General features: G+C 34.4%; 1 protein-coding gene across 1 annotated transcript in view; it reads right to left on the bottom strand.

The window, feature by feature from the left end:
• Positions 1-23,395, bottom strand: part of PIK3R4 (phosphoinositide-3-kinase regulatory subunit 4) — a 58,014-nt gene that overhangs the window by 22,524 nt on the left and 12,095 nt on the right. Inside the window, exons 4-9 of the mRNA XM_090284349.1 lie at positions 21,160-21,294; positions 19,336-19,557; positions 12,127-12,300; positions 8,128-8,273; positions 6,059-6,262; positions 1,981-2,182 (exon numbers count right to left, since the gene is read on the bottom strand). Of these exons, the coding sequence (XP_090140475.1) occupies positions 1,981-2,182; positions 6,059-6,262; positions 8,128-8,273; positions 12,127-12,300; positions 19,336-19,557; positions 21,160-21,294 (1,083 nt within the window). The remainder of the gene's footprint in view (positions 1-1,980; positions 2,183-6,058; positions 6,263-8,127; positions 8,274-12,126; positions 12,301-19,335; positions 19,558-21,159; positions 21,295-23,395) is intronic.

Genomic DNA, 23,395 nt, shown 5'->3' with positions numbered 1-23,395 from the left:
TCTACAACCAGTATGTGCTTTTATTTTTTTTTTGTTTGTTTTGTTTTGTTTTTGGTGGGGAAGAAGAGCAATGGACTCCCCATCCTATTTGTTCTTTATGATCTCCAATTTATTTATATTTATATAACTCATTAACTCTTGCTTCATCCCTAAGACAGATAGAACAGATGCACTTTCAATGGTGATAATAATTAGATCTAATTGCTTCCGAGCTTCCCAAGGTTAGTTCAATTTCAAGTAACCACTTCACCTAAAGAACCAATAATAAAAACAGCTTCTTCAAAAGTCACTGACCATACTGCTAAATATGACCCCTCTATTTCTAGTATCAATTACTTAGGAAAACTAAGTAAAAATAGAATAAAAAATCAATTGATATACAGCTGCCTCTTGACCATAAACAGATGAGAAATATTTTTATCCCCATCCAATTATAAAAGGTATGTAAAGTCACACAAAGTTCTAGCATTGCCAAAATATTACATGAATTACCCCCGTAAGTTTGTATACCTCATAATTATATAGCTTAATAATATACTGTCATATCATTTTACAAAAATAATAATACTGATAAACTTGCTTTTTCTCCTACTTAACTATGTTGAATATTTATTTCACCATTCCCCTATTAATGGACACTTCAATTATTTCCTTTTTTTCCACTGAGAACACTCTTATACATATTTCTTCACGTGCATATCAACTTTTCTTAGGAGAAATTTCCAGAACTGAAAACAGTGAGTCAAAAAGTAAGGACATTCCCTTCTAACAAAAACATGTTCAATTTATAATCTCACTTACAGAGTATGAAATGCCTATTTCCCTACACGCCTGCTAACACTAGGCACCATCAGTCTTTGCTATAGCAATCACATAGGCAGAAAATGGCATCTCGTTCTTTTCATTCACATTTCTTTATCTACCTTCCCAAACATATGCATTTCTATTCTTCTATCAATTGTATGTTCAAATCCTTCACTATTTTTTCCTGTGAGGGTGCTTGCATTTTTCTTATTAATCTATGAGTGCTTTACCTATTATGAATGCAAACCACTGATAATTAAGTTGCAAATACTTTATCCCAAATTTGGCAGTCAGAGGTTTATTTTAAACATAATTTATCAGCCACCCTCATAAGCTGATACTTAAATAGAGGGATTTTTAAAGCCATGTACTAAGAAGTGAGTATAACTCCAAAAAGGGTTAAGAGAAAAAGACTTGAGATCTTGAAAATCTCATACAATCAATGTCACTGTCATCATTATAAGAGCTGACAGTTCTAATTAAATCTTGAGACTTCAAATGGTTAAGGCTTCCCTGGTCTCCACTCTCGTATTTCATTGTTAGTAACAAGACCATTATTTTCAATTCACTGGGCATGACTTACTAATAACAAACTAGCAAACAAAATCTCATTTCACATAGAGTATTGGCTTTGGGTGAGTGTTCAAAGGATTAAAAAATACAGCCCTGGCCCGGTAGCTCAGTTGGTTGGAGCATTGTCCAGATATACCAAGGTTGCAGGTTTGATCCCTGGTTAGGGCTCATACAAGAATCAACAAATGAATGCATAAATAAGTGGAACAACAAATCAATATTTTTCTCTTTCTTTCTCTTCCTCTCTAAAATCAACAAAGTTTTAAAGATTATTAGAAAAAAAGGATTAAAAAAATAGAATTTCATCTTCAATCATACACCTTCCCAGAGGCAACATGCTTTTATTACAAAAGCGCGACTTTGGAATCAGGCTTTTTTATTTGAATCCTGATTCTGACACATAGAGAGCCGTGATTCTGGCAAGTTACTTAATTTCATAACTGTTAGTTCACTTCCCTACTTTTCCTCCCCTAAATCTCCCTGCTACATAATGGAGTCGCTCAGTATACATGAAAGTTCTATATGTGGGATATGTGACTAAAGCTGAAAGGGGCTTTATGAAATAACTAATACTACAAGCTAGACACACACAAATGTACTAACCTCGCTTGTCATCTGGTTCCTGTTTGGTTTTAACAAGATCTACTTGTCTCCCAGTTATGCCCAATGCTGCCAAGTCAATGACACCTTTCTGACTACTGTCATGAAGATGGCTTTGGTCCACTATATTGGCCTTTGCTTTGTTAGATTTCATCATGAAGTCTTTTAGTGCCAAAAGTTTGTCTTCCTCTTCCTCTGTCATTCCCTAAAACCAAACAAAACCATATGCTATAGGTTATTTTTGTAAGCAGTAAGCAACCCTTGGAATGACTAAACTGAAAGGTCACACCACCCAATTCCAAATTCAAAGACTCAGCAGGGTTAAATGAAGCAAGCAACAGCAAGAGAAAAAGAACGTATCAATACAGAACAACACCCCACACTCTGATCTCCCAGAACACACTCTCTCCATTAGGGCACTCCCCACATTGTATCATGATTTACATCTTAACTTTTTTCCTATTTGGGAGCATCCAAGTATAATTCATCTTTGAAATTCTCAAAGAACTTAATGCAGTACCTGGTATCTAGTACTATATCTTTAATATGTAACTTTCAATAAACAACATTTCATATCTAAACCAAAATTCTGGAAATACACTATTAAGCAAAAGAAAGTATATCTATTTCCACCTTGCTCCTGGAAGTGTTGAGAATATTAAAAGCATTCTATACACCCCTGGGATTCACAAGTTTGGTGGCTGAACTGCTGAGCATTTTCTAGCAATAAAGTATTTTCTAATGAAGGTGTGTACCGTATTTTTTTTTTTAGACATAATGCTATATCGCACACTTAATAGATTACAATGTAGTGTAAACAAATTTTACATGTAGTGGGAAACAAAAATCTTGTATGACTAGCTTTATTGCAATATTTGCTTTATTGCAGTGGTTTGACTGAACCCAGCGTCTCCAAGGTACAACATTTGTATGTGAGAAAATTACCTGAGGTCGGGAAAGAGCAACAAGAAAGCAGTAAGCCAAACAATTCCCAGATCTCACTTAGGGGTGGGAATCATTCATGTTCCCACCAGCCAGAGGAAAAAAGACCTCTTATTACACAAAAACAGCATGTCCTCAGAAGTCCTTAGTAATTGGACTAAATTGGCCATTAACCGAAGGTTGCTCTGAATCTGTCCTGACAAAGCTTAAAAGGATCACACTGATTCCAAGTAACTTACCTATACAACAGAACAAATCTAATACTATCTGAAGGAATTCAGCACCCAACAACATACATTTCACAGATCATCAGAGAAAGGAACTGGGTGGAGAAGGGTCAGAGATTAGAGAACTTACAAATTATATATCCTCTTATACTTTCCAAGTTTACACCTTGTATATATGCTAGTACACAGTAAAAAATTATTAAAATAAAAATCGCTAAAAAGTTTAAAATGTAAAGTATTTGTCACTTTTAAAATAAGGAGTGAAATCACTTTGTATTCTGTATTAGTGGCTGATCAAATCAATCTGAATAGAACAGGGAGCTCGTGCAGATGAGGTCTATCTAAAGCAGCCTGCCATGTGTCATCTCCAGACGCTAAGTTCTACTGAAAATCTGGAGTACAGACAGATCCCAACTTCCAAGTGGGTAATGTTCCAAAAGTGTAGTTTAAGTCTATTATCTGGAACTCTGAAGATATTTTCCCATAGAAACAATGGCAGGCTGGTCTAGAAAGGCCTATTTTACCCATGATATATCTTAAGTGTAGCTCTATAGAAAAGAACACTGTAGAACCCCAAGTAAAAAAAAAAAATTCTCTAGGAGTGTTCAGAATTCCCACTTGTGGAGGCTATAACCATGTCGTTTCCCTCTGTAGCCCTAATATTAGGAAGGACTCAATTCTACTAGTAATCCCAAGAAACTCAGGTAGTGCAAGGACCACAAAGAAGTGAAGGCAGAGAAAACTGGCCAGTAGCTGGAAGAGATGAGCTGCACACGAACTTCTTCCTAAGTCTACACTAAACCTACTCAAGCTTCTCAGTCTTATAGCTCCCTGTCCTCTGTTTACTTGGGGAAGTAAGATGGCATGGTGGAAGAGCATGGGCTTTGGAGTGAGAGAGGTTTAGGTTTAAATCTCCGCTTCGAAACTTACATAATTGTGTGAGCAAAGTCAAGTTGGCTACCCTCATTGATTCTTATATTCTATAAAATGGGGATAACTTCTGTTACACAAGCTCATTTTAAGAACAGTCACAAACTATAGACAGTACCGACTACCATGGTTGACTCATAGGTCCTCAAAAAGTGAAAGCTGGTGTTTTTCCACTGTTACTTCTTCTGAGGACCTCTGAGATTCTGACCTGAAGTACTAGCAGCACCTGTCCCTTGAAACAGAGTAACTCTACCTTTAGGAGTCTCCTGAAACTATTATTAACAGAAACACCATAAAACAGTGGGTTACATATTCCTCTTTCCCCACTTACGCAAATGAGGGGATAAATGACAGATGAATACAGCAAGCAAACATTTAGAGGAACAGAAGTCAGTGAGTGTTAATGATTTCATCATGGAGACGGGCGCTGGGGTAGCAGCAATGGTGGGTTTGGGAGAACAGCAGGAAGCAGCCAGGCTATAGAAACTGTTCTTTCACTCCACCTCCTATTACGCACATCAGTAGCAAAACCTACACCCACCGCAAGAAGAAAAGCAAGAACTAGAGGCCAGAGTGGCTCCATGATGTAACTAATAACTTACAATGAAAAGGAAATTTCAGTACTGTACAGAGATTTTTAATTCAATATACAGGATGTGCAGGAGAGAAATACAAAGAATCACACCATCCAAGCCCAAAGAAACATCTAAATTGGGGTGGTTTTTATTTTATGCTGCAATCTTTTTGTTAAGAATTACTTAAGACAAAACAACAGAAAAATATGATTCACTATCCAGTTTTCTATGTTTTGCTTTTTAAAATATAAAATACATCTACTGTAAGAGCCAAGGTTAAAAGAAAACCCAAAGAAAGAGCTCTTTAACAATTCAAGTCACATCAAATTAAGTCTCCAAATATATAGGAAACAGAACCACTGGCCTGGAAGGGACATTCAGAGGCAGTTCTAGCCTCCAGAAAAATTTAGAGCTAAAAAAACCAAAATGGTTATTGACGGGCCTTCCGTAGGGCCCTGTTCATATATTCAATTACCCAGACCAATGTTTGGGCATCAAACTGTACTGGATATTCAGTGACAAGTACAATAAATAAAAGGATTAGATTCCAAAACTAATCAAATTCTCTCTTGCAACTGGAGCATTTTCTTATCATCTTTTCTCATTAGACAAGACATGACAGACAAGCAGTCTCTTAACCAAAACATCCTGCAATCTTAAAGACAGTCATTAAAGTTGTCTCTCAGAATTTGCTTTATGGCTCATGGAGCGCTTTCTCAGAAACTGTATCCTTTACTTCTAATCATTTTTTTCCTATCTTGAATTGTCTAGGTTCCACACATCCCTCTTATAACAGGATGCTGAATCTAGACTTAATATTTCTGAAGAGGCCCTACTAATGCCAAGTATAATAAAAAGTTTACTTCATATCTCTAACAAGATTTGTTAATTGATCCAAATTCAGAGTCATTTAATAATATAGAGCAGTAAACTGCTGGTTTATTCAATTTAAGATGCATTATAAATCCCAGTTACTGCAGCTATTTGCATGCAATGAGAACTCTCTGAATTTGGACTGAAATAAACCAGGAATTTTTTGTATTGTGTCTGGGCTTTGTAATGTTTCTTCTAATTAAATTTCATTATATTTTTAGTGAAATATGGATCTGAAACAAGACCATTCTTCAAATCTAAGCTTATATCTACTCTTTTCCTCATTTATATAGCCAGTAATCACAAAGAAACTTATTAGGTCTCCCCTGATTTCTTAATTTAGTTCAACCCAATGACTTCTCGTCATCTGCGTATCCTCTAGGTAGCAAAACAAAAGCATAGAACAGTTGCCAGATTTATTTACTTAGCCTGATGAACCTAATCAACCAAAAGTATTTTTAATACCTAAATGGATGCTTTCATGTTTTTATGAAATTTGCATTTAAATATAAGATTCCAGAGAGGTGATACAACCTGTGAGAGCAATTTCTTCAGGAGCTGTGCGATGGCAGGATCCTCGGGAGGGGGGCAATCAGGAAGAGAGCCATTTCGTTTCTTCTGACGCATGTGAAGGTGTCTGAATAAGCTAGTAATATCTTTAGACCTCAAAGCATAATCAAATATAGAGCGACTTACTGGCTCTTTCAAAACACTGAGTAGTACAAGTTTTCTTTCAATCTATAACAGAAAAATAAAAAGATTCAGCCAAAAATACAACACTTTGTATAGTTATTTTCAAATTCGACACAACCTCTGTCAAGTTAACACAGGTATGTATTTTCTAAGAAAATGCAAGATATGAACATCTGCAATTTTTGCTTAGAAGAAAAAAAAATACTAGTGACCTTTAAAGAGCTAAGGTATTTCTTTTTATTGTTAGCATCTGTGTACACATCTGTGTCTATGATACTGGAAGACTAATACCTAGGTTAGAAAGTTTAGAAAATGAAAAAGATTTTTCTAGATCCCAAAATGTCAGATGACTTCCTAGATTTAAAAGGTACCTGCAGTTCACAGGCCTAACAGCTGTAAGGTACTGACCCTGAAAAGATGCTCAATAGTCACAGGGCTTCCCTTCCACAATCAGGTTTTCCCAGTAGCTTCAACTACTTCTAAAAAAAATTATTCTCTCCAAAGAGTTGATGAAATCCTTCTTTTTATTATCCCCGAGAATATTCTCCTTGTCAATGCATTTGTAATAAAAAGGATGAACGTGACTAACAGTAATCCAGAGGACTTTCTTTAGATATATTTAACTACCTGGTGAGTTGACCAGTGGAAACCAGCATAAATGGGTATCTTTTGTTTAAATCAAACTGTAGAAAGGTATGATTTAGGAAACATATGGATAATTAGCCTCTCAAATCCTGATCCTGACCTTTCAAAATATAAAACAATGATAAAAGCAAAAAAAAAAAATTACAACGAATTTCTGAGAAAACAGAATGGTACAGATTTCTAACAAACCACTTATAGGTCATATTTATAATAGTAAATCAAAACTAAAAGTTATTACGAAAATGCAGGCAATTCTTAAATCCCAGAGACATTTCACACTGTGTTATAAAAACATTTCATAAACAAACTTCCAAATTGTATAAGTGGTCAAAAGTAGTAGAAGCCTCTAGACCTGATTTTCAAGGAAACTTGAAAAAAGAGGGCATATTTTCTAGTAATATTATCCATCTTTCACATATAAATAACTTGTTCTTGGGGTAAAAATAAAAAATTCTACGAACTATGAAATAAAGAATAATGATCTCCAGAAATGGATGAATCTATGGGAAAAGAGCTCAAGGTACAACCAAATCCTCCTCATCTCCACAAGATATCCACGGCCACTTTCTCCAACAAAAGGGAAGGTACACTGATATATATAAGTAGGCGGAAACCATAATATGTGAATTTGCAAAAGATAGACAGAGTTTCAGTTAAAATAATATATTTCAGCATGTTTTAACAGCCAGAATTCTCTCTCAACAGTCCATTCAATTTAAATACCTATTTTGACAGTTGGCTGTCCAGCAAGATAAAACACTGACAAGTCGGGTAAACAATTGCCTGTGCAAAGCAGAGACCTAAAGTTTATCATCAAGTGCTGTATTGCTGGGTGGGAGCAGAGTTGTAATCATAAATTTTAAAAAACAAAACAAAAAACAGAAACCGGAACCAAGCAGTGATCCAAAACACAAACATTTGAAAAAGGCTTTTTCTAATTTACTATTAATGTTGACTTGGACTGAAATCTGTTATACCTCTTAAAATAAAAGCATAATCATTACGGCTATATTTCACTTAAAGATACTTTACAACAATATACATAAAAGAACGAAGTATGAGCCACTGGGTGCTATACTATGCATTACATGATACATAATAGTCTCTTGAACTTTTCTCATCTTCAAAAGTATCTGTTTCATTCATTAGCTTGAAAGAAACCTGAAAATGTTCTAGCCCAATTTCAATAAAAAAGGGACTTTCTAAACCTTTTCTTCAATGTGCAGTTTGTAGGCAGGATGGATTCCAAGTTGAAACATGCTTACCTGTATTATTGGCTGTGTAATATATGGGTCAAGATAAGGCATCAGTTTACAATACACATCAGCTGTGCTTATTTGATGAGCTACCACTGTGATAAATCCCACAGCACCATAACGTATCCATAGATTGGGATGACACAGAAAGGGGGCTAAAGAATTTTTAAAAAAGGAATGGATTAAACCATCTTCATAAATACTTTCAAACTATCAAGATAAACAAATTTTCACCCTATAACACAACTGAAATAAAGATTATACCACATGTTAGTATCAGGTGCCCTCACATACTCAATTATCCTGAGATGTAAACTCAACCAAGTAAACACAGAACTCAGCAATAGCATAAAAGAATAAAAACAGCTACCTCCTTTCTGAGAATTTAAATGTATAGTTTTTAGTCAGGCCTGAAGATGGGTAAGGCATCTACTTATTTAAAAGATGGGATTAAAAACTATTAGAGGACATAAAAAGCCCCAACACTATATAGCAAACTACTATTCCCCTTTCCACGTCCCTGAAGAAGTCCAAGGACACTGTATCTACCACATAATGAGCAAAGAAATACGTTGTCTCATCTCTAAGCCATAGCATTAAGATTTGAGGAAGCAATTTTAATCAAAACTAATACATCACAAGGCATTATAAATGAAAACTAAAAGGCAGAAAACATGATGTCCTTTCTTAAAGAGTTTAAAATATAAGATTAAACCAAAAAATTAAGTATCTTTTCACCCCTTTTACATTAACTACTTTGTGTACTACACTTAAAATCAGTGGTTTCAACTAAACAAAGATTTATAATAAAATTCAAACTTCTAAAAGCAAAAAAGAAAAATCTGTGTTAGTTCTGAGCATGCAAGAACATCAGCATTTAGAGGATAGTAATTTTATAAGAAATTCATGCCAATAGAGAAATAAGAACAATGTCACATGCTAATATTACTTATAGTATAAAAAGGGGAAGGAAAACAAATTTATTCAAAATATGTCTCCAAAGTTCTCCCATTCCAATTCTTGTCTTTGTACTCGGAGAAGGTTTTGATTATTTCATAAAGATCCTGCAGCCTCTGATACATCCAACAAGGGAAGACTAGTAATTTTCTTTGACAATGCGGAAAATGAGGAATGGAAAAACACTGAAAAACCTCCAAAAAGTAACTAAACCCAAAATGACTTGGCAGGAGTTGGGCACTGTATGAGGCTGAATTTTGGTCCCAACTCTTTATGTAATCTGTGTTATACAGCCATACTCTTGCCTTGTATTCATGCTTCTGGTTCAGTGATATTACCGCTCTGACCAATGGGATGTTAATACAAACAGAGGCTTGAATAGCAAGGCTTGCTCTCTCGTGCTCCTGCCATCGCCCAGAACATAAGCCCAGAATAAGTCACATGGATCACAGTCACCACTGACAATCTGGAGATGCAAAGCCTAATGCACACAGCTTACAGATGCATAATGAGAAATTTAATGAAGCATTTGCTGAGAATATGTGGTTGATTGTTATATAGCATTATTATATCACCACGTAGCTAATAGATACAAAATACCTTAAACACTAAAAAAACAAGAAACCAGAAATCAAGAGGATTTCCTATAAAACAATCTCTTCTCCACCCAACTTATTCCAATTATTCAGGGACAAGGATGGGGAAAGGTGACTATTCAGAATATCTAAGTGGGAAGAGTACAGTTTTTGAAAGAACTGAAAAATCATGATAATCACCATCACTACCAGCACCATTCCCTTTAAGAATCACTACCTAAGCTAACAGAGATGTGTGCAGCTTATCATGTGTTTTATTAGGCATTTTTAAGTTACTAAAAACCGTATTTTTCTTTTAAATAGTTTAGAATGCCCACAATGATTGTTTATTTAACCTTTCTCAGCAAGGTTTTTTCTTTTTCCTCATAGCTGGTCCTAAATTCAGTTCTACAACAGTTCTAAGGGCGTTCCCCATCCAAGAAATTGTACCACACTGGATTTATTCTATAGCTAAAGATAATAATTTATTCTGATGCTAAATTAAAGATGCATAAGTATCCCATGTGTTCATCCTATGATCAATGATTAGAAACAGCAGGGCCCAGTAAAACCTCTACAAAGTTTAAGAGGTAGGATAAAAAAACTCTATGATGAATTTTGCTTAAAAATTGATGGACATCCATTTTTCAGATAAATAAAATGCCAGTTATAAGCTACATTAAATATCAAAAATAATTTCCAAAGTCAACAGAAATATATTATGTAAACTTAAAATATACTATGGGTACATATTTATATACAGAGGATATTAAGTAAAATAAAGAGAACCAAAATCAAAAGCAAGAAAAGCTCAACCCTTGGGGAGTAATGCCAAGGAGGAAACAAAGCACTGATACTAGAATTCAGAAAATGAGAACGAGCAGGAAAATATTCCAGGTAGCAAGGTGTTCATGTCAACACAATACATTTTCTCATTAATACTATCATGAAAATGCGTACTTTCTATATCTGCCTTCCACTACACAGGACCAGAAATTCAAAATCAATTCTAATATCTTTTGCTTTTTTTACAATATTGATGATTTCGGTTCTAGTATTTGCTTTTTTAAAAAGTGGGAAAAAATAGATGATGAATCCCTGAAGGTTCAATACTCCATAGCTCATATAAAAAATCAAAAACATTTAAATGTGATGGAGATTTTTATCATGGTTGTACTGCTAATACTCAACTGTTTTCTACAAAATTTGCACTTCTTTAAAAATAATAATAAAATAAAATAATGAAAAAATAATCAAAAATTCGAACCAAATTAGTTATAAACTAAAAGAATTATAGACATTAGAGAATTAGAAACCTACATATATTTAAATTTTCCACAAATTTTTTTGAAAACTACATTCATGCCTTAAAAATTTCCAGAAATTTTATACACCTCTACCAGCTACCATCTAGTTTCCCAACAATTAAAATAAATGACTCCTCTTTTTTTCCCGAGGAGTACCTCAAAAAAAAAAAAAAAAACTATTAACCAGTGCCTCAAAAAAAATCTATTAACCAATTCTAACCAATTTTGGTCTTCTATTAATTGTCCTTGGCAAGGCATTTAGCAGCAATTTAGCATTTTAACTAGAGGAAATATTCTAAAATTTCATATCCTCTGCGGAGAAAGCCAACTTGCAATCTTACTTGGCTTACTTTCTTACAGTGAAGTGATAAAAAGACTAAAAGTTCTGGATATTCTTAATTTTAGGATGTGTCATATTAACTTGTTTGGGCTTATTCTAAATTCTAAGTTGAGGTAAATACGTAACTGCTATAAAAGTCAAGGAATTAATTCCTTTCACAAGTGAATAAAATTACTAACAGTGGTTAACTTCAATACTAAGAATTCTTAACTGGCAATGAGTGCAGTGACACATGAAATAGACAATCCTCCACATCCAATTTCAACTTGATGAGTGGTCTAGTGTCCAAAAAAATAAGCTGATTCTTCAGAACAGTTAAAGATTTTATCCACAGTGTGTTTTTCAAGGATCACAGACTTAACTGTAAATAAAAACAAAGAGCCCTGGCCGGGTGGCGCAGTTGATTGGAACACCATCCCATATAACAAAAGGTTGTGGGTTCGATCCCCAGTAGAGGCATATATTGGGAGGCAACTGACTAATGTTTCTCTCTCGCATTGATGTATCTCACTCTCTCTTTCCCTTCCTCTCTTTCTAAAATAAATAAACATACCCTTGGATGAGGATTTAAGAAAAGAGATTTCCCAACCTGGCCTGGAGAAGCAATGATCCTGTTTGCCTGCCTGTCTGTCTCTCACATAGATACACGCATGTATGCACCAGCACGCATGTGTGTGCACACACAGAAACACACATACACACATAATATGGGAACAATAAAGTAGAAAATCTAACCCTATATTGCCTAGAAATTTTACAATGCTCTATGAATTATTTCTCTTCCCATATCCTAATTTTCTTACCCTAATCTTGACAAATAGAAACTTACCAATATCACTGGCAAATTCGTAGACATGGGGTTTTTGTAGCAGCCCTAACTGGCACATACAGGTAAGGGCATTAAGAGCTTTCACAATAACAAATTCCTCAGCATCACTAAGCCCTTGTTGTAGCAGGGGTTTGAGAATTGAGGAGCTCTGCCAGCCAACATAGGCAGCAACACCTGAAAAAGAGAAGGAACATTACAGGATGACATACTTTATACCTGGAAGTACAAATGCCATTAAGTAAAACAGTAAAATAGATGAAAAAACAAATATACTGAGCAACCATCAAGGAGACGACATCGCACTTCCAACCCAGCACAATAAATGAAAAGAAACCAGCCAAAGCAAATCATCAAGAAATTCAGGAACATCAAGAGAAAAAAACAAGATCCTAGGAACTTACAGAAAGAAAAATACAGGTCCCCTAAAAGTGAAGGAGAATGAATGGCATCAGATTATCTTCAGCAACAATGAAGGCTAAACTATAACAGAGCAAGACCTTCAAAGTTATGAAATATTATGTCTAAACTGTCAATAAAATAAGAAAACAAAAATAAGTCATTTTGAGATATGCAAGAACTATACCGGTTTGCCTCCCATGCAACCATATCTAAGAAAGTTACTGAAGGATGTACTCTAGCAAAATAAAAAAAAATGTGTAATGTGCAAAATAGTACCTATAACCAGGAATTAAAAAGGGAAAAAAAGATAATACCTAGAAAAGATCTAGAAATCAATTAGCTGAAATTAGAGCAAAAAGCCACTAAATTTTTTAAATGTTGTCAAGAAGGAAAATGGAATAAGTTGCAAACAGCAGAAAAAATTGGTAAAAAAAAAAAAAAGAAAAAAAGGCTAGATATAGATAAGATAAAAATGGCATATTACTTTTCTCTATAAAACGAAAGCAAAGGAATATGAAACTCTAGGACAAACAAGAAATTTGTCAAGAAGGTCATGGTATAAATATGAGATAAATTAAAATGTGCAATATCTATTGTAATTGATAGAGGACAGAAAATAGAATCCATTGACTTCGATGTTATAAACATTCTCATCAAGGATAAGTAAGTCATACCATTGGAACTGTGGTGAATCAAAGATAAATAATGTGCTACTTGACTCTACAAGCCAATACATTTAAGACATTCATATTCATGTAAATTTTGTTTTGCGTTTTTAGAACCAGTCTATACAAAGCACGAAAGACTATTATAATTATAGAGCAAAATGTAATTATTATCAACTATGACAATGCAAACAATTATTTGAATTATCAACCATCAAAAAAAAGAAAAAAAGGCAGAAAGAAAGGGGCAATAATATTCTTGTAGTCCAAATCAGAAGGGGATCAATATGAAATAGTTTAATTATTTAAAGTTATAAAAATAACAAACTAAAGCACTGAAAATAGTGATCTATATCTCAAAAACAGGGGGGGAGAGGAATCTGGCATGGAAAAGTCAAGAAATAAATCTCAAGTTGGTAATTCTACAAGTAGTAATATATAAGTGAGTTATAGAAATAATCACCTGAAGATATCAAACCAAAAATCACAAATGAGAATAGCTGTCTCTAGAATATGGAACTATTGCTTTTCCTATATTACTTAATAAATTCTAAATAAATTTTAAATAATTTATAAAAGCATATTTCCCTATAATTGATCAATAATTTTAGAATTTTTTTCTGTAAGAAAAGGAAAAATATTGGGTTGACCTAAAAGCTCATTTGTTTTTTTCCCTAAGATGGCTCTAGTAGTGCTTAGTTGTCTTTAACTTTATTTGAAACAATTATGTTAGATTGTACTGTGACAGCTGTAATATCAGCATGCATTAAAAAAAAAAACTTATCAAAACTGATTAATTTTTGTGTAGCCACCACTTTAATTGAAGATGGAAGAAAATATGCAACATTTCTGGCATATTATGCTTTATCATTTCAAGAAAGGAAAAATGCAACTGAAACCCAGAAACCATTTGTGCAGAGCATGGAGAAGGTGCTGTGACTGATGGAATGTATCAAAAGTGATTTGCGAAGTTTTGTGGTGGGTGTTTTTCACTGGATGAGATTCCACAGTCAGGTAGACCAGTTGAAGTTGATAACAAATCAACACATTAATTGAGAACAAAACCATAGTTACCAATAGTTACTGGTGAAAATGAAAAATGTGTCTTTTATTTTACGGAAAAACCAAATGGAATTTTTGGCCCACCCAGTATTATCTAAAATGCCAGTGGATTATATTTAGAAATGTTATAAACTGAAATGTCTAATGAGCTAAGACAGCTCAAAGTATTTTGGAAAAGGGTGATACCTGGGGAACTTATCCTACCAGATACTAAAGTTAGTTATAACTATATAAAAATTAAAACATGATATAGCTATAAGAATAGAATACAATATTGAGTACAAGAATGAGAAGTCAATGAAATAGAACAGATACCCAGATGATAACAGAAGCTTCACAAATAGGGGAAAAAGGAAATGTTTAATACATGGTGTTGGTCAAATTAGTTATATTTCTAAGAAAAATTTAGATTTCACTTCACACCATAGCCCAAAATAAAGATCAGTTAAGTGTGAAAAATAAAACATTTGGAAAAAAAAGAAAAGAAAAGAAACATGACACACATCGAACAAAAAGATTATTAGCCTAATTCAGGAATCAGAAAAAACTGTAGGCACAAAAGTAAAAACCAAAAAAAAAAAAAAAAAAAAAAAGTCACAAAGCAAAGATCAAATAAACTGACAACACAGCAACTGCTTAGGACATAAAAAGTAATAATCAAGTTATCTGAGAAAATAATTCTGCCATACGAACAATAAAAAGTTAATGTTCTTAATGTAGATATATAAATCCTCAAATATATCAACAAGAAAAGCACAGCACCATCAAAAAATAATAAATTTAAAATTCATAAAATAAGAAATTAATATGAGGAAGTTTTAACAAATGCCATTGTTTCACTTATGTGTGAAATCTAAAAACAAACAAACAAAAAATGAATAAAAATAGAAAAAGATGCAGAGATATAGAGAACAAGCTGATGGAGGGAGATGGAAAAATTTTTTAAGTGTTAATAAACACACACACACACACACACACACACAAGAAAGTCTTTCACCTTCACTACTAAGAAAGAAATATACTATATTGAAACAAGTTATTTTACCCTACCAACAAGCAAAGATTAATTGAAGCATATTTCATACTGGAAGTATGCAGTGCTGTCAAACAATACAGATCAAAATGAAAAATATCTTTCTGAAAAGGATATAAAATGTGTCAAGAGTTTAAAAAATATATTTCTATTCTTTAACCCAGCAGTTAAAATTTCAGATTCTAGCCTGAAAAAATAATCAAAAACAAAATGTACATAAAAGATTATCTGTGCCCTGGCTGGTGTGGCTCAGTGGATTGAATGCCAGCCTGTGGACTGAAAGGTTGCTGGTTCGGTTCCTGCTCAGAGCATACGCCTGGGTGGCAGGCCAGGTCCCCTGTTAGAGGCCTGTGAGAGGGAATTGATTACTGTTTCTCTCTCACATCAATGTTACTCTCCCTCTCTTTCTCTCTCCTTTCCGCTCTCTCTAAAAATAAAATCTTTCAAAAAAAGATTATCTGTACAATCTATGAAAGAAAAAAATTTAAATATACAACAGAACAGTTTCATAAATTTTGGTTAAACTATAAAATGGAATATTTAGATTACGTTATGGTTTCAAAGAATTTTTAGTGACATGAGAAAATGCTTAAAACATACAATACTAGAAAAAGGTTTAAGTAGTAAAATTAAGAAGTAATATAGCCCTGGCCAGGTAGCTCAGCTTGTTAGGGCATAGTCCTGGTATGCCAAGGTTGTGGGTTCAAATCAACCAATGAATGCATAAATAAGTGAAACAACAAAAATCAATGTTTCTCTCTCTCTCTCTCCCCCGCTTCTTCTCTAAAATCAATAAAAAAAAATAAAGAAAAACGTAACATATGCACAGCATTCAAACACCAGACATTATTACATGTTAATTCATTTTATCTTCACAACAACCAATGAACAACCAATAGAAAGGGTACTATTATTATTCCCATTTTATGGATAGGGAAACTAAGGCACAAAAGAGAGTAAATGATTTCTGCAAAAACCACAACTAGTAAGGGAAAAAAACAGAACTTACACCCAGCATTCTGGTTCTGGAATGCCTACGCTTAGTGTCTCTCAACATATATATAACAGAATGGGATAGATGGGATGGAAAGAGAAGGAAAGAACCTACAGGAAAAGAACACCAAAACATTCATTGAGGTTGTACATGGGTTATATGATTAGAGACTATTTGTTTTCTTCTTGGTTTCTCGATTTTCCAAATTTTCTACAGCACGCACGCATTACTCTTATAAACAAACAAAATATCCATGAAAAGTATTTTTAAATAAAAATATATACAGCCATGTTTCAAAATACAGATGAACTGACCAATAGATGAAGAAAGTTCTAAGAACCACCTTTTCTCAGAAAAAGGAATAAAAATAAAATTGTTGAAAAAAGAAAAGAGAAAGACAGATGTGAAAAGCAAAGTATTATATTCAAAAACTTAGCTAAATGAATCCTGAGATGCAAAACTGAGATTCAATAAACTAATGCAAAAAAAACCTAAATGTCTGAAAAGAAGAGATACAATAATAACAAAGCAAGAACAGGCAATTTCAAAGCTTTTCAAAAGTAAGAAGTATCCTTTTATCTAAAGTATTATGTAGTAGCATTTGCAGAAACATGAATACTATTGCCATATGAGTTTCTTCCCTATAAATCAGTGCATCACGCTCTGGCCTTCAAGTCTTTGTATAAGCAACATCCTCTGCCTGAAACTAACACCCCATACCATAGCTAGCTCCCAATCATCTTTCAGGTCTCAATTTAAATATCATCCTTCCAATAAAGAGGTCTTTCTTGATTCTGCTTCTCTACCATCACCACCATGGATACTAATATATCTATTAAATACATGTTTATATAAGCATCCTATGTTTAAGAGAGATGTCAGACAAAACACCGACTACAGCATGAAGATTGGATAGAGGGCAACTGCACTGGAGAAGGGAAAAATAATAGTAAACTACCACCAGTCCAGGTAAGACATGAGCCTGATTGGCTTAAAGTTGTAACAGAGTTGGAGAGGGAACAGAGAGAGGTACAGTTGACCCTTGAACAACTCAAGGGTTAGGGGCACCAATCCCAGCACATTCGAAATCCATATATAACTTTTGACTCCCCAACAACTTAACTAATAGCCTACTGTTGACTGATAACAAACAGTCGATTAACACATATTTTGTGTTATATGTATTATATGCTGTATACTTATAATAAGAGAAGGAAAACTCTGACTCCAAAAAACCTCCACTGCCTTGCAGCATACCTCTTCAGGGGAAAGGCTAAGGGAGTAAACCCCAACAGAAAATCCGGAGCCGGAGTCCCTAAGGCGGTTTGACGTTGTAGTCAACACCGGCAACTCCTGCGGCGCACCTGAAGCCAAGCTGTATTGACTCCGTCTTTCCCTTGGACCCTTCAGCTGCGAAGAGAGGGGTGGGTCTGCTGCATGGGCAACAGCAGACCCTCCATATCACCCTGCCCACGCTCTGTAGCTTCAGCTTCACTGGAGAGGACACTCCAGCGTCATCACAAGATGTCGATTCAACACGGGAGGAGACAGATACCGTGTCACTCCCGAGTCGGACTGCACAGCCATTCTCGGCGGTGCAGATAGACTCTTAAGAAGCTACACCATCGTCTCTCGAGACGGACGGCTGCCGATGAGTTTCTTCCTTTTTTTTTTTTTTTTTGAAACATACATCCAACAGCAAACCTTTTAGCAGTTCCTTTCACAGAATATTGGGAAACAAAATCTATACTCTACAGCTTTCTACTACTACATGAGAAAGTTCTAATGGCAGCAAAGCTTTCCAAAGTGTAAAAAGGTCTTTAAGCATTTTAACAGACTAGATGGTACAATCATATCAAAAATGATATAAAGGGGGTTAGCGGGTAATCATAATAATATGGCTTGAGCATATAATACTCCATAACTGACCAAACCTAAATTTCCTAATTATTGGGTTGGCCAAAAAGTCCATTTAGTTTTTTTCTGTATGATGGCTGTAGTAGTGCTTAGTGGTCTGTAACTTAATTCGAAACAACTATTAGATTGTATTGTGATGGCTGTCATATCAGCGTGCATTTAAAAAAAACTCATCAAAATTGGTGAATTTTTGTACAGCCATTTTAATATTGACGAAGGAAGAAGATATGCAACATTTTCATCATATTATGCTTTATTATTTCAATAAAGATAAAAATGCAACTGAAACTCAGAAAAAGATTTGTGCAGTGTATGGAGAAGGTGCTGTGACTGATGGAATATATCAGAAGTGGTCTGCAAAGTTTCTTAGTACTACTGATAGTTTGGTCAAATAATTCTTGGCTGTGGGGCTCTCTTATGCATTGGAAGATGTTTAGCAGCATCCCTGGCCTCTACCTACTCACTAGAAGCCAATAGTGGGAGACAGCCAATATACTCAAAATATACAAATCAATACAGTTATTGGTGAAAATGAAAAATGTGTCTTTTACAAAAAAGAACTAAATGGACTTTATGGCCAACCAAATAGATTTGATTTTCAATCATAATTACACTTTGTTTTTTTCTGATTGTAGAAGTTATGTATGTTTATTATTTAAAAACTGACAAATATGGAAAATATAAAGAAAACAATCACCTATAATTCCTGTCCCAGAAATAACCACTATTCACAGCTTAGTATATACATTCTAGCCTTTTATATAAATACATATGATTTACTATTGTTACCTTGACACAACTGGGTTTATACTTTAAGCAGATCTATAATCTAGTGCAGTCACTTTAATAATATTTCACGATACTTTCCCAGGTCATGAAATATTTTTTTTCAATGTAGTGTTCAATGACAACATGGTATTCCTTGATATGAATGTATCACAGTTTAATTAATCAATCCCTTGATCAACTAAGATATACTTATCATACAAAAGCAGCATGAATAGAGACAGAAATACTAGGAACTCATTTCATTATTAATAAAATTAATAAAATTTGGTAGTATTGTCACCTTTCAGATGGTATGTTTTTTGAGAAGATAATTCAAAATCTTAAAGATGAATTTAAAAAAAGAAACATACCAACTATACTATCAAAAAAAGCTCCACGCAGATGCCAATCATTCTTATCATTTAGGAAAGTAATCATGTGGGACAATAAAACATCATTGGCTTTCTGACGTCCAAAGAATACACACAGCCGTGTTATTCCATTTTCCATTAAGGTTTGTTTCACAATATTTTCAGGGTCACTTAGCAAAGTGACAACTTTCTGCTGAACCATTTCATGTAAGGCTTGGAGCTCTAAAAAAAAAAAAGAAAGAAAGAAAAAGTAAAGACAAGATTGATAATTTTCCCCATTATGTATAGACTCTCTTCTTTCTTACTCCTCAGAGAAATGGAATGATTACAGGAACCACCACAGAAAGTCTATAATCACTAAGACTTTCCACTATTCAGAGCTCTGAAGATAGATAGAAACCTGAAATATAAAACTGAAGAACATCCTTAATAAACTGATTTCACAAGCATGGTACTATCTATCGCTAATTACTCCATTAATAAGGCTTAAGGAGAAAACTATGGGAAAGCAGCAGAAAGGAGATCATGCTGCTCCAATAAGGTCAGCTTAACCAGGGACTTGAAAACACTAGACTGATTCAGGATACAATCTGATGGTACACAGCAATACTTTCAGAAACCATTTCAAAGGCCAGATTTCTGATATTTCAGAAAGCCACTGCAAGTCTTGTCATGGCTTTACATAATCTGGCCACAGCCACGTTCTCTGACCTTATCTCCTACCCACCCTCCCCTTTTATTTATTTATTACTTGTCTATCTTTCCCTTACTATCAATTAAATGTAAGCTCAAGAGCAGGGATGCTTTCTGTCTTATTCACCACTGTATCCCTAGTGCTTAGAGCAGAAACAATATTGCCTGATGTAGAGCTATGTTTAACAATTATCTGTTGGCTAAATGAATGAGGGCAGAGGCCACTCCTGGTCCAGCATTGTCAAGGGAAAAGAAAGTCTATATGCAAAATTATAACGCTCACATTTTTTAAAAAATAACAAAAACTTTAGGTTAACTCCCTAAAAGTTTTAATACCTAACTTAATTATCTAAAAAAATCCAATTACATGGTTACAGAACGTTGAACAGTATTATTTCCTAAGTAATCCATGGAAAAAGTGAGGCTTTCCTTTCTGAATTATTTCATTGTCTTCAACTCAAGACAATTATGCTGTCTAATAATGATGCCATTTCAACAACTAACGGAGACACTGCAGTTGTCTATAGCATAAAAATCTTCTCTGGTTTTTCTCAACTAGAAATATCTTAAAACAGACCTAAGCATATTATTTTACGTCTAAGTCTCTAATTCAATAAACAATAACTATAAACCTGTTAAAAACTGTATGGATGTAAAGAAACTTGGGACAGGAACTCTGACCTCAAAGAGTTTACCATCACATCTGTCCCTTTACAGTGAATTGTATGGGTTTTAATATGTACATCACAGACAGCATGGAATAAACACAAGTTAATAATCGAGGATACACAGAATATACTCACATAAGGAGAAAAGGTTTAGATTCTTCAGCTACGATGTTTCCAATGGTTTGTTTTTTCTTTTATCATGATATAATTCATCTAGCTTTACTGCTGACACAAATCAATTCTGGCTGAAAAATTATTGAGCTTTGAATCTGTGGCAACAAGCTGATCACTTTCTGGCTATGTAAGTGTTTGAGAATAGAGAGAACAATCAGAAACCAGGAACCCTTCCTCTCTATACAACTGATGTTCTTTCATGATACATGAATTAGAAATGATTTGCTGCAAGTTCACATTAGTAATTCATTCTAAGTAACAGGAAATCTAGAACAGAAAATCATAGTACCTGTGTCATAATTTCCATTGGGATGTGTAACTTCATCTATTTCTTCACTATTTGGGTCATTTTCCATATTGAGATTTTTTAACTGTACTAATTCCAGGAATCTCAAAGCTGTTTCTGCCAGCAGAGCTATGTTTTCTATAAAAGGAAGAAAAATTACAATTGTCTTCTTAAATCTCTGTAATGCTTACACCTTTTTCTCCCTAACTCTATACATAAAAATAATAATTATAAAACTGAGAAAAAGTAGAACTTCTAAATTTAGCACTTAATCTAATCACATTTTAGTAACTAATTTCATAATCTACAATTATCCCTAGACTACCAGTCTTAATAATGAAACATAAGCAGCTTTAAAAAAATACAAAAATAACCCAAAATATAGCACTCAAATCTATTGAGGAAAAATAAAAAAACAACTCTTCTACAGAGTCCTACCCCTTTTTTTATTTGAACTTTTTTTTCTCTTATTGATTCTACAGAGTGGGGAAGGGAGGGAGAAAGAGAGGGAGAGAAACATCAATGTGAAAGAGAAACACTGATCAGTTGCCTCTTGCACACACCCCTGACTAGGGACTGAATTCACCACCTAAGTATGTGCCCTGACCAGGAATCGAACCCATGACTTTTCAGTTTTCAGGACGGCGCTCAACCAACTGAGCCACACCAACCAGGGCCAGAATCCTACCCTTTAAACAGTATATTGACATTAGACTAACCAACATTCACATGGAAATAACAGATCAAGCTGGGCTTTGGAATCACAAAGACCTTGGCTCAAATCTCTACTCTGCCACTTGGTAGCTGGTTGCTTAACCAATGTGAGCCTTGGTTTCCTCACACCTAAATGAGCCATTACCAAACTGAATCAACCATTGTTGGACTGCTTTACAAGTGATACTCTGAAGTCCTTAAGGAGTCGAAGTGTGAGACTGCTTGCCACACTTCTGAGGTTGTCTATATGTTCTCGTTTCTCTTTCTGATTATCTAGTAAGACTATCTGATACTCCTCTCCACTACTTCTAAGTTCTGCTATCACATTTGCTATTAATTACATCCACTCTATTGCTTATACCTTTTTCCTTACATTTTTATTTGTTCCTGTCTCTACCCTTCTTTCTCTATTACTTCTGTGCTTTTTAGCCAAAGATTGCACTCTTTTCCTTCTTAGCAGTACATAGCACTGAACATTAAGTTTAACTACTTTATTTTATTGATTCTAAGACTCACTGTGTCTTTAATTTCTAGTGAAGTTTATAAACCACAATGTACTTGAAAGCTTACTTTAGCCAAGACACAAAATTATACCAACATCTCTGAGTTAAAAAAGAATAATGTAGCCCTGGCTGCGTGGCTCAGTGGATTGAGCATCAGCCTGTGAGCCAAGTGTCGCTGGTTCGATTCCCAGTCAGGGCACATTACTAGGTTGCACGTCAGGTCCCTAGTTAGGGGCACGAGTGAGAGGCAACCACACAGTGATCTTTCTCTCCCTCTCTTTCTCCTTTCCCCTCTCTCTAAAAAAATAAAAATAATAAAGAATAATGTAAAAGATTTTACAAACTGATTTTAAACTTTTATGATTACTGCCATGTAGTTTAATTATACTTAACCATACAAATTCAAACAGACTTCTGGCTCTATTTAAAAAGGCAGCTTTATTGTGCACCAAGCCACAATGAAGGGACATTGCAAGGGGCTGGTACTGACTCTGGGTTATCATGGACTCTCATCATAAAGACCGAAAAGACCGAAGAAAAATAGGGATGCTTCAAAATCAAGGTCTAGACCAGTAGCTGAGAACTGAGAAAGAATTAGACCAGATATATTTGAGTCTTTTTTTTAGACTTTCTCATTCCCAATTTCCTCACTGGTAAAATGAAGGTAATATAAGTCACTACTCGAGGTTTTTGAAAGGGATAGTTGTGAAAGATATATAGATCTCAGAATCTTAAACCTAGAATTTATCTTAGAATCTATGTATCTCTTGCAACAACCTTGAGCAGCAGATGCCCTGACACAGGTTTTTCAATAAATAGTAGCATTATTTTTATGCTATGGCTTTTAGTAATTGAATGTCAATATGTTAATATGGCACCAACACATCAAAACCTTACCTATTTACCACAATTAAGAAGAGACTTAAGATACCGTGGGCCAAAAGTAGGTCATGAAACTCAAAAGATACAGCTTGTCTTTAAAACCTAAAAATTTTTATTTAATTTTATCTAGCTCAATTATT

Source organism: Furipterus horrens, unplaced genomic scaffold, assembly GCF_987537825.1.
Source record: "Furipterus horrens unplaced genomic scaffold, mFurHor1.1.pri manual_scaffold_7, whole genome shotgun sequence".
Taxonomy (NCBI): domain Eukaryota; kingdom Metazoa; phylum Chordata; class Mammalia; order Chiroptera; family Furipteridae; genus Furipterus; species Furipterus horrens.
This window is presented reverse-complemented; position numbering and strand designations above follow the sequence as displayed.